This window comes from Leuresthes tenuis, unplaced genomic scaffold, assembly GCF_036924035.1.
Source record: "Leuresthes tenuis unplaced genomic scaffold, fLeuTen1.0.hap1 SCAF_10, whole genome shotgun sequence".
In the NCBI taxonomy this organism is placed as follows: domain Eukaryota; kingdom Metazoa; phylum Chordata; class Actinopteri; order Atheriniformes; family Atherinopsidae; genus Leuresthes; species Leuresthes tenuis.
This window is the reverse complement of record NW_027325364.1, coordinates 13,360,356-13,381,028: the sequence shown is the minus strand read 5'-3', so window position 1 is coordinate 13,381,028 and position 20,673 is coordinate 13,360,356. Positions and strand designations below refer to the sequence as shown.

The 20,673-nt window shown below is 39.7% G+C and overlaps 1 protein-coding gene across 1 annotated transcript in view; it reads right to left on the bottom strand.

Annotated features, from left to right (window-relative positions):
- itga10 (integrin, alpha 10) overlaps nt 1-15,280 on the bottom strand; it is a 29,914-nt gene extending 14,634 nt beyond the window's left edge. The window contains exons 1-4 of the mRNA XM_072394192.1: nt 14,414-15,280; nt 2,273-2,384; nt 2,043-2,152; nt 1,844-1,932 (exon numbers count right to left, since the gene is read on the bottom strand). Of these exons, the coding sequence (XP_072250293.1) occupies nt 1,844-1,932; nt 2,043-2,152; nt 2,273-2,384; nt 14,414-14,465 (363 nt within the window). The 5' untranslated portion in view covers nt 14,466-15,280. The remainder of the gene's footprint in view (nt 1-1,843; nt 1,933-2,042; nt 2,153-2,272; nt 2,385-14,413) is intronic.
- Nucleotides 15,281-20,673: the final 5,393 nt, after the last annotated feature.

Here is a 20,673-nt window from a genome sequence, read left to right as displayed (position 1 = left end):
AAGTGGGGTGAAATGGGGGTAGAATGACAGAAAGAGAAACATCCTGGTTTTTCTTGCCCTGTCATTATGAACGGGTTTCTCCTCCAGCACACAGACAGGCAGTGAAGAAGAGATGGAGAGAGGGATGAGAGGAAACCACGGAGGGAGAAGATGGAGAAAAGCAAAAGAGGTGCTTTGGCTTTTGGTAGGCCTGTCATTAACAAAAGGCCGGAGACGCATTCCGATCCTGTTATAGACCTGACCACTGGGGTTAACATAAACACTCACGGACACATGCATACGCACGCACACACTTTAACACACTCACATTAAAGTGGCCAAAACTGGCAAGAGTTGGTGAACTGTACACGACTCCACACCCGAAGTAGCACTAAACCCCTGGTAGACACCAAAACACACACGCACACTTGCTCAACACATACATAAACATCCAGTCATCCAGAAACACACTCATAACACACACTCTTAGCTAAAGCAGCAGTGTTTTTGCCTGCGAGCCAGAGGCTTCATGAGCGGAGAAATTAGGACCGGAGAGCAACAATAAGGCGAAAAAGCTGTGATTATCAGAGCTGTAAAGTTAAACTGGAAATAGACAAGAGTTATAAAACAGACTGCTCAGAGGCATATCAGATTGGACTTAGTGGCTGACACACATCTGTTAACAATATCAATGTACTTCAAGCACAACAACGTCACTTATTGTAGAATATACAGTAACTTAAAAGCAGAACAAGAGGTGAACATCCCTTGTTCTGAAATTTTACATGAACTGAAGCCGAAACATTTCATCTGAACAGTGATTCAGCAATGATTTAGATAAGTGACCAGCTGTTGTATCAAGCTGAATAGGAAACACTTGTTGAAGCTGGTTAAAAAGTAGACTATCAGAGCAAAATTAATACATTTTAGTTTGAAGTCTGTCAGATGGATAAAACCTGAAGATGCTACCTCGGGCTCTGAGAGCTTTAATTCAACAATTCAGCTGATTAATTGGGTTAGAAATATTGATAGAATTTTGGGTTTGGCAGGTAAATAAAATAGGATCACATCATTTCATAATTACAGTGTTGTGTTTTCCATGCATACAGGCTGAGTGTAATATCACCTTCACCGTACTTACAGAGATGTCAGCAATTCAAGGAGCAGCTTCTTATTGGTAGTTATTTCTGTTTAACAATGGTTAATGTTTTTGGATGGGAAGAACATGAATGACAGTACAACAATTTGATTAATTTGTCGTGTTTTTTTTCTTTCTTTTTGTTTAGTTTAGAATATAACTGAAATTCTGAAATCATCTAATTATAATTGCCTCTTGAAAGGATGATAAAAATGAAATTGTTAAATTTTATGGCCGGTAAATAATATTTTGGAAGGCAAATTGTCTAAGATTACAAACTGTGTTGCTGCAGAAACCAGTTGAGTGCCTTTAGCAGCTCTAAAATAATTCTCATTCAGACCTGCATGACTTGTATCTTGACTGATGATTTGCATTAGAGAAGTTGTTATGATGCATTTCGAATAATCTTATAAACAGAGCTTATGCCTCAGTATATGTGTGATCCATTGAGACATAAAAGAATGTGCCTTCTTTAAGCAAGACTTCAGCTCGTCTGTTTTTAACTTTTTAAATATACATGCCAAATCTCAAAAGGTAAGGAAAAGAATTGGAAGAGAGGGTAACCATATATGGTCAAATAGAGACCTACCAAGAGAGCTGATTCATTACATTTCTGTCAAACAAACAACCTTGTCTCACCACATCCCTTCAAGCCCTCACATACCAGCCCACCTCACATGTAGCAAAATCAAAAAAGCCTTGTGATAAAGAGTTTTGACCACTTACCAGGAAGCCATCTGGCGAATCTGGTGTGAGGGTCATTCCCAAGTGAGAATTCCTGAGGTTTTTAGAGACGTTCTTCAGAGCAGTCTCACCTGATGTGTGACAGAGAGACAGAGCGGTTTAACACTGGGATATAACATGTGAACCTTTATGAATGATTTTCAGAGATATTGCTTTAGTTCAGGTTATTTGTTTTCATCACCTAGATTGACTTTGCTACACTGTGAGTTCCTCTCCTCTCCCACAACACATTTGTACACATCTCCTTTCCTGTTGTTGGGCGGCCCGTCCCACGGAGCACCAACCAGCATCCTTCAACAAAATGACTCAGTTATCATCAACATAGCACCCGGCATCTTTTTGTATGTGTAGATATTCGGATTGTTTCATGAGCAGGGCCTCTTTCCCTTTGTTTCCCTCACACACACTTACGATTTCTCTCCATCGGCTTCATGCTGTAAAACAGAGAAGCCAAACAGGGCGTCCTCTGGCCCGGTGAAAATTCGCGGATGCTTTACGTCTATGTTGAAACACTCACAAAACTCTGGAAGACATAAAAAAATAAGGTTACGGTATTCCACAGGTAACACATCACAACAACACTTCTTTTCTCTGCTGCCGCCAAGTATTCATGTGATTCAGAGAAATTTAATTTGACTTGACCATATATGTATATATATATATATATATATATATATATATATATATATATATATATATATATTTGTTTATGGGGTGCAGCTACAAAAGAACTTGGGATGTTTTCAATGTTTTGCCATGTTTTTTGTACAGGTTTTGGAGCAGCATATGCTGCAGTCTGGAAGGTCTTGGTTATTTCAGCAAGACAATGCGGAACTACCCTCTGCCTGCAGTCTAGATCCGTCACCCGCTAAAAACTTTTGGCAGATTCTGGAATATAGAAAACTTACGTGCAGCTAAAATGCTATATCAAGCTAGCGAAATTTTTGTTGGGAGAGAGTCCAGACTAAACTTCTGCGTGTCATGTGTTTCATCTTAACCATCTGAATAAGGCTGAGAAGAAACACATCATGACGAGGTGGATCCATACATTCAGTTTCAGGTATTTAAGGTTGCTCTGTATGTGGTAGGAGCCATGTGTGATTCGATTACTCTGTATTCTCCGTATCCTTGAAAAAAAAGGAAGTACAATGTCCCTGTTCAGTACCATCTGTATGTTATTACTCTAATATGGTTTTAAACACTGAGCTTCCTGGAGTTCCCCCATGCTGCTCTTTCGTGACCCTTCAACCCCCCTTCTGGTCCCTGTTATTGCACTTAGAGAAACTCTTATTGAACAAGAAGAAGTTGTCAAGATCTAGATTAAGCGCCAATAAGGGCCATTAACAACTCTGTATTATGATTGTCACCTTGGGTGGACAAAGGGTTCATTAGCTACTTGTTAGTGTATCACTCTGTCCATAAATAACAAGTGGCCTGGCAGATGGTGCCTCCTGGCTCATGTGCAGAATCTCTGTGATTCTGTTCATTGACTCTGTTCACCTTCATTGACATGTGAAGGTGTTGTGGTAAAAATCCCTCTAACACTTGTTTGCATCACTCTCAAAGATACAACAGCCTGTCTCCTCAGGGTCCAAACTTCAAGGTGATGCAACACAGTGACAAAAATGCTTGTGTCCCAACTATTTTGAAACCTGTTGCATTTATCAAAAAGAAAATTAGCACATATTTAAAAAAAACAACGTGCGTTACGTTCTTCCTGGCTTTTTGTACTAATTCGTTTTGCTGCAGAGTTAAAAGAGAAAATGGATGCCTCTCTTATAATGTATTAAATTCTAAACTACACCCTTGACAACTGCTTTGACATGAGTACCAGAAACAGGGAGAAACACTAGGACGGTCAAAATGTAAAATAACAACCTCCAAAGCATTGCAGATGACCAGGTAATGTCCCACTATTTCTTAATCATTCAAAAAACTACTGGCATATGGGGGGTTTGTGTGTCTGATTATTTCTTGATACTTCATATTATGATGTAGAGAGAGTAACATCCTCTCATCAAGATATTGGCAGGAAAGAAAATTTGTATTTCTCAAGATGTTTTTTGCTTTTATATGAGTCAAAACAGCAATGGGTATGAGTGGAAAACGTGCAAAATATTGAGTTGGAAATGCTGTGGACATGACAGGAGTTGCCTCCAATGCTGAGTCAGGTTATTATTTTATGAAAAGGAGATTGGAAGGAGAAAAAAGGGAGGCCTCAAGAAGACGGATAAACAAAGTGACCAGAGGCAACCTCTGAGGAAAAAGGGAGTTCAGTCTGAGGGAAAAGAGGGAGAGGAGAGAGAAGGGAAGAAGCAAAGCAAGGAAGGGTGTGGGCTAGAAAAACTCAAACATATAGTAAGCCCCCTGTTACGACACACAAGCCTGCCCTTCATACATATTGGGAGAGGTGAAGAAGAAGAGACGACAGAGAGTAGCAAGATGGGAGGCAGTTCTCTGGGATGTTAATATTAAAATTAAGCTCACGGTGGCAAAAAAATAAACAAACAGCCCTTTTATGCACAGTTTGCTTCAGCAATCATAGGAAAATAAAAAGAAAATATATAGTTTGATCAACAGAAAATAAGGGATGGATTACTATTTAGCAGCAGCACTTAAGCTGATATTTCTGAGTATATTTGTAGATGAGTTGTCGGCCTCAGGACACAGATGCAGGGTCAGTTCAATGTCAAAATGTTTATTTATGATAAACAGCAGGTTGAGGATCTCCAGGCAGAGCAAACCAAGAGGCTGTGAAACTCCTGAGCACTCTCCTCAATAACTATGGATGAGGAGAGTGCAGCTATGAAAATGACCAAACCAAAAACCTCTCCTCTCTAGGAGGAAAACAAAGGGCTATTAAAGATAATAAATAAACTCAAGCTCTCCTAACGAGGTGGACTTAAACAAAAGAATAAGTGTTATATTCTTATATAGAATATAACACAAATAATCGCTCTACTAGCGGAGGTTTCTATGAAACATTAAGAACTCAAAATCTCTCCAAATGGGAGGAACAAAACCAGGCTATGAAACTTACCGTGGTAAAAACTAAAGCTATGGCTTAAAGAATAAATTACAACAAAGTTCTCTGTATATGCTCTGCAGGAGGATCGCTCACTGCAGGCTCGAGGATTATGTGGCTGTGGAAACTAGGGACGTGGAAACTGTGGAACAAGACGCTAGAGTGAGGCTCATGAACAGAAACACAACACACTGGCACAAGACAAGGGAGACACAGACTATTTGAGCACATGAGGAGCCATGGGGAACAGGTGGAAACACTTTGGGAATCAGGGAAGACAATCAGATGCTTAACACAGGAGGAAGGGCAAGATGCCTGAAACGAGAGGGAAGTTAGTGCTTTCAAAATAAGACAGGAAATGACGAGACAAGACATGAATCAAAACTTAAATCGTGACATGAGTGTTCCCAATATTTCTGTGTTACCCCACAGATTCAGCATTGTCTTCCCATACCTCTATAAACTTGTGATTTACAGTTTTTTTTAAATGGGTTAACACTAAGGGGAAATACTGGCTCTTTACTTCATATGCAGTAGTAGTTCTCAACAATACCTTAGGCATGAATTACCCACAATGCAACTGAACCTCAGATAGTTTGGGACTGGCCTGTGCTTGCTGTGATTGATTGTTGCGGTTTGGGTAAGTCGGGTCTGTCACCACAGCTGATACAATCCAGCACCAACCCTTCAGATTTCAATGTGTTATGTTTTGTCAGTAACAGCTAATGCAACCATGAGCCACTAGCCACAAGCAGAGGCATGCGGCTGGCTGAAGAGGTCTGGTAGCCCACTTGTAACTCCATATTTCCAGATTTATTCTTGTTTTCAGACTTGTAAATTTCGGTCCCAACTCACACAATCTGAAAGCATAAAACTTTCTTGCAGTTTGTGCAGGGACATTTGATGCCTCCAGTTGTGCTCCACAAGACCTGTAAACAGTCTCAATTGTGTAAAATTGATGTCCTTTTGAGGTAGTCTAGCCTGTATCAGGGTGTCAGAGGTTTTTGGCCGTTTCTAACCCTCTTCTCTAAAATAACCATAAGTGATATTTTACAATAACAAAGTATTACAAGATAATCTTAAAATGATGATTCTCAAAGGGAGGACATTTGCTGCTACTCAGATTCTTAAAGCTCTCTCTGCTTTTTCCATTAAATGGTCACTTCGTTGAGAAGAGTGTGTAATGTTGAACAACCTAAAGCTCCCTGGTGTCTGTACTTTACTGCATGTTCTTAACATCAGACAATGATTTAAGCATTAACGTGCCTATAACCGGTAGGGTTCTAAGGGTAGCCCTTAAGAGATGGGCTCCCTGCAGTCTGGACCTCCCTGCCAACCAGACAACCCTGTGTCACAAAATCACTTCCAACTCAAAACATCCCGACCTACTCTGAGGACTTAACAGTCTTGACCTCAGGGGCAGAAGTGAGGTCCCCATCCAGTGACAGTTGGTCCAAGGCAGCCAACTGAAACTCAAAACCAGCTGCATGGTTTCTGCATCTGCTTGAGTGCAAGGCCTATGTGTGCACAGTCACACACTCACTCACACAGTGGCTGCAAATTCTCCGGGATATTTTCCTCAGACGTTCCGGAGATTTTTACCAAGGGCTGTGTGGAAAATCTCAGAAGGAAATGTAGAGTGAATGTTGCAGACATTCGTGTTCTTTCATGCCATCGCTCCAGAACATCTCTAGAACATTTCAGACCTCCAGTGCATATTTTAAAAAGGCAAAAAAATAGAATAAGAAATAAGAATAGAACATAGCAGACAAGGAAGAGGACAATCATAAGAGCAATATGGACGCTTGTCTTAACTATCTGTCAGAGCTTGAACGTTGATGAATAACGATGACAAGACTGTGTGAGAAATTCAAACAAATATATAGATAGATATCTAGTTCCTGTAGAAGTCTTTTCTGATGTTACTGGAGGCTGAGTGGAAATCTGATGAAATGTGATCCTCTGATGCATTTCATCTTAAATTACAGAGTGTCATGGTATATTATTTTCTGTTCCGCCTCCACAACATGACACAGATCTTCACAGATAATATTTAACTTGTCCCACTTGTGTGTCTAATGAATGTTATTTGTTACCCTGGACGACGGGATGTGTTGAATGTTTTATGTTAAAGAGCGGTTTCTAAATAAATTTGACCTGACATGAAACTTAGCGACCTGTCCAGGGTGTACCCCGCGTTTCGCCCAATGACTGCTGGGATAGGCTCCAGCCCACCCGCTACCCGATTAACGGATTGGCGGTATAGAAAATGGATGGATGGATCAAACTTAGCAACATCCCATTGCATCTGCACTGACCGTCTTTCTGTAAACTCTGCGATTCCACTGGAGAAAATGAGTCGAGGGCAGGGAACACGACCAGATCACCAGCTACTCGTGCACCTTCACAGAAGTACACACTGACGTACACGTGCACACACACACACACACACACCTTGTCCAGGCCAACGAGCGGGGGATTCCACTTGGTTTAGGGAGAGAAATTGGATATGTTCACCGTTTCTCTTCCATCTCTGCTCCTGATTTTCCCACAGACTGTAGTTTCTTCTACCTGTTCTTTCATTTTCCCTGGCAGATGTTTGTTCTGTTAGTCTCATCAAACTTAGTCAGATTTCTTCTTTGTCTCGTGTCCAGATTCACTCACTGGTGAGCTACAAAGATGTGGGATTCCAGTTACACCAGGAGCATGGGTCTTGAAATGATAATGTTGGCCTGTTTTTCAGTTCACAACCTTGATCCATATGGAGATTTTTGAACAACTATTGCACTGATTGCCGGGGGATTTTGGGATTATTATATTTTATACCTAACTCAATGACTCTCTAATGCATCGTTGTGAAGTATTGCACACTCATTCATGTGTCTCCTAAAGACATGTTAAAGTAACTGTGATGATACTCTGACTTTCCATCTCATGCTGCCATTTGGTCAGATTTTAAATCTGTGTTATGCTTTATGACTAAACACCTGCAAATATAATGACAATTGCAGCAGCTTGGGTTCTACTTTAGTGTTTTTTACTAAATGTGTGCATGCAAAGATGCCTAGCAGTGTCTGAAATTGCTTTCTTCTTCACTCAAATTATTACTGCATGTTTTTTGACTGCATAATGCATTTATGATGGCAACTATAGCAGCATACTGCACTTTGAATATGTAGGGACTATTTTACCTCATGAATACTATACACAACTGCAGGCACAGTGAAACCATAACTGTTCTTTTTTTAGTATCCACTTAAAGTCCACTTGGAGGAAGTGCTATTTAGATGTGCAGTAGATTAGCATGTACAAAAAGACTCTTGCAGTAATAAATTCACAACATCCACAAATCTTTGCGCAAATTTTGTGTCAAGCAAACCCTACCTGAAGGCCAAGGTAAAATATTCACCTAATGGTCAAAATGTTGCATGTGGAGCATCATAGCTACACCTCTAACTGATCAGTGGTTGCTAACTTGGCTGCATAGCAGAGAGGGATCTAACCCCAACTAATCTTTAGCCTGTAGAAAGAGAATAATTTCACATTGAAAATTACTTTATAATTTCTACATCACATGATACATTAATATTTATCCTGCCAGTTGTTACGTAACAACAATACATTCTTATTCTCATGTGCTGAATATTTGTCTTCACCGTGTGGTCAGATATAAACAAAAAACAGCGTTTCAGAAAATGACATTTCAAAAAACACATTACTAAATTGTTATGTATAAATGAGGTGAAATGGTGGTACTGTGCTGGTGCAGATTCCAAGTTCAAACCTCAACATTTCAGTTTGGAGTTTGCATATGAGTACCTGCTTTTGTGTGGGTTTTCACTGGATCCTTCCACAGTCCAAAGACTTGCATGCTGGGTTAACTGGTGATTCTAAATTTGCCAACGGTGTGAGTTTACATGGTTGAATGAGCTCTGTCCAAAAAGCACACTACCTTGCCCTATATTTTCTGGGACAGGTTTCTAATATGGATGAATAGTATAAAGGACAAATGTTCTAGTTTTATCTGAAATGTCTGGTTTAGCTGTGTTCTCTGAAAGGATGCAGCCTGAAGTGTACCCAATTAATTCAAACTGAATGTCGCCAGTGGCCTAAAAAATCAGAGATGTCATACACAAATTAAAACATTCATGATGTAATGATGCCGTGTTGCACTATACTTTGTCTAAGCCCTTTATATGTGTTTTCTCTCCTATTCTGTAATACAATATGTAAGTAAATGTATACTATTTACAGTGTACTAATGTGAGTATCAAGAGGACACATAAGCCTTTTCACACTGGTCAAAAACCTGCTAACACCCTCTAATATCTATATTTGCAATGTGAAAGTGTGCTTTTAGCATTCAGTCCTCTGTCAAATGACTTTGCAGTATATGCAAGTCTTAATTGTCTCCAGCTCTGCACCAATGGGAACGCCAAGATCTGGGTGTAGGACACAGCAGTTGGGTAAAAAAAATGGGCAAAGCTCACATTTTATTTAAAGAAACACAAATTTACTAAACTTATTGTCTTACATTGAGGCTCTGAAATGAACAGAAACAGCTTGCAGACAAATAAAGATGATTTTCGTCTATTTTTTTCCTCTTGTTGAATTGATCTTTTTATTTTTGATGCCTGTCATCACAACAGCTGGAACTCATTCTTTGTCTCATTGTGTGGTCCAGGATTCAGTAAAAAATAGGAAACTAGCCCAATTATCAGAAACTAAGCCTGCAGAATCCAGTGTAATGCCATCCCTTCATGTTGTGGTAGTGAAACCCTTGTCCTCTTGGAGGTAGATACTAGACCAGTAAGTTGTAGCCTTGATAGCACTTGGTGGCAGTGCTGAATAATTCCTTCATACTAAGCTTTGTTTCATAGCCAGACAGAATAAAAATCCATCTTTCCAGCCATTCTGTAATTAGTTATTCTCTACTGTTTGCACCCTTCATCAGTATTATGAACACTATTGTAAAAGGTTTCAGTTTTTTTCTTGTGGGAACTTCAACCACACTCCAGTTCCAAATTTCTTACCACAGAAAACCAGCCCTCCGATAACAACCCCTCCGACTGATTTTCTCTTTCATCCTTCTATTCACTCATTCTCTCATAAACCATAAATAGCTCTTTTTATTTTCGCCTCTACTTTTATAAAACAAATATAGATACACTGTAACTTTACCACAAGGCCCCATTCTACTTCTCAAGCTTTTTAGCTCTTAAAAAACTATAGCATTGTTCTCTATTTTCCCTGTGCTGTTCTTACTCCCTGGTTCCATTTTCCCTGTGGTTTATATATGACACTGTGCCAGAGGCTTTTTGGCCACTCATCACCATGACAACTGGTGGCAAACATCTATCAAGCCAAACTAAGTCCAGACTCTCTCAACCACATGCTTACCTCTGGATGCTACTGCTGCTGGATGTGAATGGTTTGTGTTGTATGAGCATCCTGGTGTGTGTATGGTAAATGGTAAATGGGCTGTACTTGTATACTTGTCTATACAAGTACACTCAAAGTGCTTCACTCACACACTAATACAAGCACGTCGTAGCGAGTGCTTTCTTCTATGCATACACATTCGTTCACCAATGAATGCATCGGTAGGCGATGTGTGGGTGCCCAAAGACGCTTTGACATGTGGGCCGGGGAAGCCGGGAGTTGAACCACCGACCTTTCGACTGTAAGGCAAAACAAGTTGTTTCATGCACAACAGAGAAAAGACACCACTCATTGGGTTATGCACAGAGTTCTACATGTATATTGTTTTGATTTGACATTCTATATGTTCAAAAGACTCTCTCTGACTTACATCCCTGACTGAGCAACGTCCTGCATTGACTTGTCTTCTTGACTGTCTGTTTCTGTCATCCCTAAATGACTCATAATGTTCCACGTTCATTTCCCGCTACTTCACCTCCTTCACAGGTTTTCCCTCCATTATCTCGATCTCGATGTTCTGTTCTCATCTCTGTCACCCTCTCGTGGGGAATGGGGGTGGACGATGAGGGGGAGTGGGAATGAAAGTCAGCAAATTATGAGAGAGTAAAAAAAACTAGATGATAGCAGGGAGAATGATAGCATTGATTTATGAATGACCGCTGAAACAGAGTTAAACACAAACACACACTCACACACCTGTGTTTGACATCTCAGTAAAGCATAACAGACACGGGAGGCCTGCTGTCCGCATCAGTGGAGCTCTGGTGAAACCATTAACATTACACGCATACTTACTCACATACGTGCTCCTGTATGACACAAACCCACACACAGGCAGTAGCCCAAACACTGATATAATGAAAGCTAGCCTACAAATTAAAGCAGAGGCTACATGTGTAAAAAGGCAGGAGTGTGTTGGTCTTCATTTGAAACAAGTAATGTAATGTAGATGTAAAATCTAACCCCAGACTGCATTAAGCTGCTGGTATTTCTAAATAAGGGTATGTACCTGTGAGTCCGAGTATGTAACCTCAAGACTTTTTGGATTCTATATTCATTCCTTGGTTTCTAAACGAGCAGAAAAGGGAACCACGTGGATAATTACACTATAATTTGCCACACATGCCAACAGTATAATCTACAGATTAACTTCAGAGACTATTTGTCATCTAGTGCAGGTAGAAAACGTACCCTTAACATACAGCCCAATCTCTCAGGCTGTTGATTTTATTCTGCTTCATGGCTGCATGCTATAATACAGCAGCTCACCCACTGCTTATCAGCCTCACTATCACACAGTTTTGGTAGACAACAATGGTCTTTTTCTTCACTTTCCACTCAGCAGGAATGGCTCAATGAGGTGTTTGAGAATAGTCTGCCGCAACGACCATGAGCACTGGAGGGCACCTGATCTTCACGCTCTATAGCAACAGCACACATGGCACAAGACCCTTATTACAAGATCTTTAGACTTCAAGTCTAAGAGATGGAAATGACTGATATGATCAGCGAGGTCATTTTTCACAGCTGCCAGGGTCAGTCAGCTGTAAGAGGAGATGAACTAGCAACCTTTTGGAACGGGATACGTTTAACCTAGTTTCCAAAAAAGTCAGTATGGTGTGTTAATTTGAAATGAAAATAGAAAGCTTTTTAAATAATTTGAATGCTGCATTCAATAGAAAATAGACAAATATGCAGATGGAAATTAGAGAATTTATTTCTTTATACTCAAATATATACTATTTAGATCTGATTGCTGCAAAATTAATATAAAAGCTGGGACACAGCATGCTTACCACTGGACTGCATCACTTCTTCAAACTGCGAACATTTGGAAGTGAGATCAACTTTTGTAGGTTTAAAAGCAAAATGTTTTCCCATTCTTGCTTGATAAAGGATTTCCCCTTTACAGTTTGAGGCCTCCTATCTTTTAATCTTTGTATCGTAAGATGCCAGATGTTTAGAATTCGACTTCTTTTATTACAGTGCCGTTGTAAGAGATGCAGCATGTGGTCTGATATTGTCTTTTGAACTTAAGCAAAGTCTTCAGTAAAGAACATCGTTTCCGGATAGCAGCACATGTTGCTTTAAGGTCTTATGTACAGTATATCTCTCAGAATTACAGTACCTTCACAGACATGAACATGGACACTGGCTTTTGAACTATATCATGGTATCTGGATTTGGCTTATATTTGTTCAGCATTTTTTTTTATTTTTATTTGTGACTTTTGGATTGTCTGCATCTGTTAACTTGACTTCTTGTTTTATTCTGGAAAGTTTTTCTTTGTTCATTTCACATATTGTTGCTTCATGCCCTTGCTTCACGCCAGGCTTTAGTTACTCGTTGCCACTTGCCTGTTTTGTGTTGGTTATTACTTCCCTCTTAATATACGAATAGCTTTCCTTTGTTCATTGTCAGATCCCCGTCTTCTCTTCTGGTTTCTTTTCTTCCTGTTTACCACAGCTTGACTCATTACAATCTCGTTGTTTCTGAATTCTTTCTAAGTCTACAATTTTCTGTCTGTGTTTTGGTCCTCTCTTAACCAAAACCCCATGACAGAAGGATCTGACCAGCATGAAACCATACAGCAGACAGGCATCCCGCTCACCAGCCTTCAGCTGGAGCAAGCCATGGAGCTATCCCATAAGAAATATATTGGGAAGAGACAAGGCTATTTGCTCCAGTCTATATGCTGCACAGAACTTATGCTTCCTCAGTGACTTGCATTCCTGAGCTTAACCCATTGGAGGAGAAGTTTTTTCAAGGGTGTTTGGTGCAACCGATGAAGTCTGCTGTTACGCTCCTCCAGTGCAGTAGCTCCCGTCAAAGTGCTTCTGAAGCCTGTGCCTTGGTCCTTGCCAGAGACACTTCCAGTACCAGCACCACAGATCTTTCTTGCCTTCTAGGCTCATGTGCCCATTTCTTAGGAGTTCAGGTGCAACTCTAGTCTCAGAGGTGTCTGCTTCCACCACCTGGTCGTCCTCCTTGGATCCCTCCTCTGTCAACCTGGACGACCCCCAGGGCAGCGTTTGTCCTGCCTCCAGGTTCCCTTCCACATCATGATTAAGTAATACTTTGCCTTTGTGGATGCAGTAATGAACTGTGCTTGCTGAAGGTAGTTTTCAGAAGTTTTCCTGAGCTCAAAATTGTGTCTGGTTCCAATGCAGCGCTTCCTGAGGATCATGGCCGTTCAATACATATTTACAGATTTGTCCCTTTTTTTTTAAGATTTATATGATGAACTGATGTAACCCCAAACTTCTTAACAGTATAGTTATTCCTAAATGGCTTTATATTTAATTTACTCAGGCGTTCTTTTAAAATGTTGAACTACTCACCATCTTTACTATTGAAATGTTTTTGGTTTTTTTGTTGTTGTTGTTTTAGCATTACACAGCTCAGAGTTTCCACATTTGATATGTTGTCCAAAAAAAAAATATGGTGAAGTGATCTACAAAACATTTTAGTTTTATTTACATTTCACGTGTGAGCCAACCTTTTGGGAAATGGTGTTCTATCTCTTATGCTTCCAAACATCCTCTGGTCTCCAACAAAAGTGAAATATGTGCTCAGTGCAAACTTCCATGACAGATTTATCGAAGGATCAACAATTGAGCCAGAAACAATCAGTTTGCCGGGCTCTGCTGTCTGTACGTTTGATCTATATGACAAGTGGAGCGTGGCCAGGCTTTTTGCTTTACATGCCTGATTTCTCCTCCGCACACACATCTGAGGAATGTCTCGTCAGTAGTTTACTGTCACAGAATAAGGCTCTGTGGAACTCAAGGAGACACGTGTGACACCATTACTGACACATGTTGTCTGTTAAAGCTGAGCAGGTTAATGACACTGAGGAAGTGCTGAGGGACGGGGAGGAATTGGGCAGTGAACAGGCATCAATTAGCTTGAACAAGAAGTTAACTTTTCAAGGAGAAATGTTTTATATGGGGTTCAGAATTTAAGCTGCTTTGTCACCCTGAAACAATGATTCAGTGGTTCATTCTTAATCATGCAAAAATGAAAGGATTGCTAAGTTTTGGAAATGAAAACAAGTTAAACTTTGCCAGTCTGAAATATCTTACCTTTAAGAAGGAGTACAAATTCCAGGCACAACAAGTATCTGTGCAGCTCCATTTATAAAACCGAATGAAAGCAGCCTCTCTGGTCAGTTCTTTTTCCTTCTCTGTTTATAAAGAGGTGTCCCCTGAGCTGGTAGATGCAGTGCGTATGTGTCCACCGCACTTTCAGCTCTCTCTTTCCTCAAGAGATGTGTAAAATCCGATCAAACGGTGCAGCACTGGCATTTCGGCTGTACATGTGTGACTCACTTCAGGATTAGTTCGTTTACAGAAAAAGTTTCGAGATCTTATAAATTATATAAATTGGGGAAAAATAAACCGTTTGAATTAAAATATTAAAGATGATAGTTGTTATTTGTGGCTTCGGCTGTTACGGCCTCTCAAACTCTGTATATTGCAGTCTTCAGATTTGCATTTTATCTGTCTTTATGGTTGAGAAGAGGGAAAAAAACCTTTTTGACACTTCAGTAATCCATGATTTGGCCGTGGAAATTCCTGCACCTGTCCCATCCAACAAGTTCCGCACTTCAGAATCAATGAACCATTACAAATGTGTAACACCTTCTTAAACGATTGATCAGCAGCGAGCCTTATCCCTCGGGACTCTGGAGCGCGTCTTTGAAGATCAGGCTGTCTTGCAACAGAAACTCTGCTCCTCAAACCCAAAGTTTAAGCTCAACTGTTGTGCGCGGTTTCGATGGTAATTCGAATGGTTCATTCATGATCCTCTCAGCATAGTTTATTAAATTTACAAGAAAAATCTCGATTCTCCAGGGTCTTTCTCAGTGTAGATACGTGCCGCTGGTAACGGATTTCTCTCTTTGAAATGAAAGAGCGCATTTATCCTCTCAGCTCCCCTCCCTTCATCCGTCCACCTCCATCCACCAGAATCTCGGAGTATACTGGTTCTTACTGACAAACCACAACTCCCTCTCTCGCTCCTTCTCACACTCCTTTCTCAGGCAGTTTCTCTTAAAATCTTTAAGATGGCTCAGTTCACCCCTGATTTCTTTGTTGACAATAAATCTTTACGGATTAAACTCGCATGGCTTGTTTGTTGTTGCACCTTTCTAAATCAGTCTTTTTGCCCTTTGGAGACTTGCCATAATCAAAATTGTCCTACAGTTATGAAAGTTAATAAAAAGTCAATAAATGTATTTTAGAACAACCCATCAGTTTGATTTCTAGATGTTTGTTCTGTAACGTTGCGCTCGAAAAAATAAGTCGCGCTGGCAGGAGTTTTGCACGAAAGTGGCAAACCAAAAGCCGTTTATATTCTCGGTTTAGCTGCTCTGTAAAACACCACTCGTTGCTTTAACCAAATACAGACTGACAGAGAGGGGGATTGTACAGACCTGCTAGACCCCTACTGGCTTGTCAAACAGAGTTGTAGCCCTGTTCGACCTAAATGCAACATTATACAACAACATCCTGGACCTGTGCAATCAATAATCTTTAACTGTTCCACCTGTGCTTTTTGCGCTGTGACATGGTCAACTGATTGTTGTCAAAAGACCTGCAAATCAAATTAATGTAAGAATGAAAAAAACAAATCTGGAAATGATTCTGAGATTCTTCTTAGAAAAATGAATTCAGATGTACGAAATAATAATTATCATCAAATTTAGTGATACTCACGGAGTAAACACGTAAAAAATCATGAGTGTTTGGGATTCACACTTCTACACAAGAAAGTGAGGAGCAGTAATGTCAAAGTTACATGTAATTAATCGCTAATGTGTGAGGTTTCTACTCATTCCAGGATGATAATAAAGGATTGCTGTGTTTCTCATCTGATGAGTGTTTCTTCCTCAGTATTACAATGGCTCCATCTACAGGGTGCGAGGAGTCACTGACTGCTTTAGAAAAAAAAATTGAGCCACACCTTCAGATTTTGGCCTGAAACAACAGCCACTCCTCAAAAGGTCAAATTCTTATTAAACTATATAATTATAGTCGTGTGCTTAAGAGTTTCGGGCAGTAATTGCACACAGATTTCCCAAATCTGCCTCACTGAGACACTGAGACAATAGACATGAAATGAGCCAGTTTAGATGTAGATGTTATAAGAGCTTTACCAAAATATTCCATCATCTGTTGAGTAAATAAATACATATTTCATGTCCAAGCAATAAATCAATTAAGGAGATAACAGACTTTTGAGTTCTTGTTTTTATTCCCAGAAAGAAAAAAAATAAGATATTAGTTGATTCAAGCCCTGAGAAAAATAAACGTCTCAATTGACAGTCAGATCACATCTAACAGAGAAATTTATTCCCTGGACAAACAAAAGCAGTATTATCCAGACGTGCATGATCTCCCATTGAAATCGTAGTCCAAAGTCCAATCAAACATTCTTTTTAGATTAGACAATTCATTTCTCATCACAACAAAAGAGAGGGCTCAGTATGACCTAAAGGGGGCACCGTTGGCACACTACTAAGACCTAACAAAGACTTTTGGTATGTCATTAAGTTGTATTAAATGGCTCTTTACTAAAATGACATGTTGAGCAGTTGTTGTGGGTTGAAATTCCCTTCAAATAATAAAAAAGTTGATTGATAGATCAAAAAGGATGGCTCTTTTACATGGAAAGACCACTAGAAGTTATTTCTGAATCCAAACTCAACTGATTCTGACACCCAGTCAAGGACTTTCATCTACAGAAGAGTGTGTTAAAAATCTTCATTCTAAATAACACGGCCACAGTTAGCATTCTCAACCATGGTTGCAATAATAAATATCAATAGGGCTGTTTTGTCACAGCAGCTAGCAGCACTTTAAGCGGCCCTTTTTATAGAAAGTACTGTGGCTAACGAGAAAGATATTCAGTTACACAAGGACGTCTTGCTCGTGGAAAACACCTAAACTTTGCCAATCTAACCATGTTTTGCATTTGGACCCTTAGTATCGTTGCTAACGTCAGCTAAAAATAGCACTGATGCATAGAGGCAGTTTGTCCTGTCATGTGTGAACTTCATATTAGTACTAAACTAACATCCAGTCAACTTATATTGTTGCAGTTAAATAGTTGCAGGCATAAATCCAACCAATTCACCAGTTCTTGACATTGTAAGGTTTGGAACCAGACTGAAACACTGGTTTGTTATTCCAACATTGGGAAAAAATGTAATCTACATATCAGTGTTAAGACTGATATACTAAATGTAAGAGTTTTCGAAGGTTTGCTCCAGATATAATCAAACACTTTTGTTATCTTAGCTATAGCTATCAAAACATGCTCAAGTTACAATAATGACTTTGGCGAAATGTGCAGACTTGTACATTTGATATGAATTTGTTGGGGTTTTAAGATTTATGCTGGGAGGGGTTTTGAGATTACAGTGCTTTAGTATTTAGAACCCTCTCTCAGGGGCTCAAGTGTAATTTAAAAGTTTAATTTGAACTTCTGTTGTTGGTTTTAAGTGTTGCATTTATATTTGGAAGCCATTGTTGTGAAGCCGTAACACCCAGTCAAAAAGATCTCTCATTGAGGTTCAGCAGGGCATCATTAAGGTGTGAAAACAAAACAAAACAGTTTGGTGTGCCCTGAGGAAAAAATAATATTAACTGACAGCTCTCTGACATGAAAAGACCTCTGATTCCACGCAACACAACAGTTTGTAAAGAAAAAAATCCCTTCACTTGGGATCCCTCTCCCAGATTCACAGTAGGTATATCATTATCCAATATAACCATAAAGATATGCTTTTACAAGAGCAAATACAGAAGGTTCACCACAAGGTGAACCTTCTGTTTTTTCATCAACCTTTTCATCAACCTTAAGAATAGAAAAGCCAGATTAGGCTTGTTATGACTTGCTTGAATTATAAAAGAAATTAGCAGAATTGAAGGTATCTACTGTAGTTCTTTTAAACATGCCTAAGTAGTAAGATATCACAAATTTATGAACAACTAAATTCAATTATTCAAATTTTTTTGTTTGTTTGTTTTTATTTTTTTTTGCTTTTTGGTAAATTATGTTGCATTTCATTTTACTTTGTGCGTTCTTGTGCCAACCAAAGAGACTTTTGTCCTTAAAAACGTCAAATGCAGCCATATTGAAACAGCAATTGTGATAATGGGCTGATAGTAACAGTGGTTGCTGCTAAAACTATTTAACTTATCACCACTTGGTGTCGCTTTGTTTCAACTAATGTACAGTACCTCCCAAGCCCGGCTGAGATGCACTGCAGTCTGTGTGAGAAGTTCAATGTCTCTTCTAAACAAGTGTTTAGTTGCAAACATCATCCACAGCTAGCTTGTCTTGAATGTCTTTATGATAACTCATGATGATCAGCTGATGTTAGATTCATAAAAATGCTGAATTCCTCCTTTCACGTTTGAAAGAATGTCCCTGAATGTCTTTTTCTTTTTTCATTCTTTTGCAATCAGCTTTCCCAAGACTCATCATGTGGTGATGGGTGTCTGCCAGCAGCAAGACGGAGAGCGCACTGGGCTGGGAGAGTAGACTCATAAGTCGCCATCACATCTATAATGAGAGGAACTTCATTTGCTTTGATCTATGAGTCCAGTGGGAGAAAACATGATGGTAATTAAAGAACTGACCTCAGTCTCACCATCATTTCCCCTACATTTACTGCATAGTTGACATTGATCTTCATCAGTGTCCTTGCCATTATTGCCATTCCCTTCTCGACTTTCTACACTCTCTGTTTTCTTTTGAAGCACTTAAGAGTATATTCCAAAAATGACAATGTACAATGATGTAAGGAACTGCCACACCAAGAAAAACATACATTGTTTGATATTTCTGCAATGACGCACATTAGCATTTTGGCACGTTGTGGTTACTGTAACTCGACTAGCAGCATTGTCGTGCTGACTGGCAGCTGCATGTCAAGTCTGATGCACTTGCTCACACGCAACCAAACCTCACTGTACACAACCACGGATTCCTGCACTGAGGTGGAATCAAAGCACCAATGTGCACACACTCTCTCACACACTGACTGTTTCACACCAGTGGGAACTATGCAGGGGCCCATTAACGTGAGGCATAAAATCCAACTTTGCAGAGTCACACTGCTGTAACAACACAACTTACATCAATGCAGAGCACATAACATTTACAGCTTTTACAAACCACTGCTGCGCATAAGAGCAAATACTGCTATAAAATAATCTTTATTATCTGTGCTGATATTGATTAGCCATGTAAGAGTTTTAATGTTTCAATAAAATAAGTTTTATGCATATTGATTTTTACAATTGACTGTGTATTAGGATGCATTTTGTAAGCAGCAGAGACTGGTTGTTTTTGATGCCCTGTGCTCAGTTTGCCTGCTTTCCTCTTTCTTGGAGAATGTACATTTCAGGAGGGAATGTCTGCTCGGCGTACAAGTATTAGTTGGCGTGTCCATGGGATATTCTGCCTCTTGCATGATCAGTAAATCAGTGTCAGACACAGAGCATGTCTGTGTGGATGCATAGACGGAGGGCATTAGAAGATCATAGCACAAGTGTGTCACATTTTATCTATGCAGTACAGTAGCTGTGATTTGTGGATACATTCGACGGTAGTGACAGTGTAGTGTTAGCAGACAAGCCTGTTTTCCTTTCTGTCATCAGGTGCTCCTGAAACGTCCCTTGTGTTGGGTGCGCTTCATCTATTCCCGTCAAGAATGTGTTTGTCTTTCTGAAAAAACTTTACTTTTCTCACACACGTGCGCCAAATTTTGAATAGCTGCTTAGGGACATTTTCATGTACTCACATGTTTTTTGTGTACATGCAGTCGGTTAGGTTTTCACACTGTTTGTGTCCTCCACCTCTGTTTCTCAAATCGCAGCCCTCTGCAACCAGTTAAATGACACCTCAGCACGACACGACCCAGCCAGCATTACGCTGTGTCCCGCTATGACGTGCTAGTCTCTAGTATGCTAGAAAATAGAGGAAAGAGAAGGTGATATGCTGATATCATGTATTAAATAGCCAGGTTATTTAACCCTATTTACAATGGCATGTATGAGTTTGGTCCAAATTTCTGTTTGTAATGAAAGTTAAGTGAGTTGGGGATGAAATCATTTTAGTACAATATAAAATGTACTAAAGGTAAGGAAATAGGTGAAAGTTTGGACTTTATCCAGGTCTCAGACCTTAACCGACTTGTTATGCTTTAATAAGCTTGTTATGGCTTGTTCACAGTCATCGTCAGAAAAGGCCATGTGATGCAGATTCAAAGAATTAGAAATATCCTGTCTTCCCAAATCGTGTCCCAACAATTAAGAGCCATGAGTTCTTC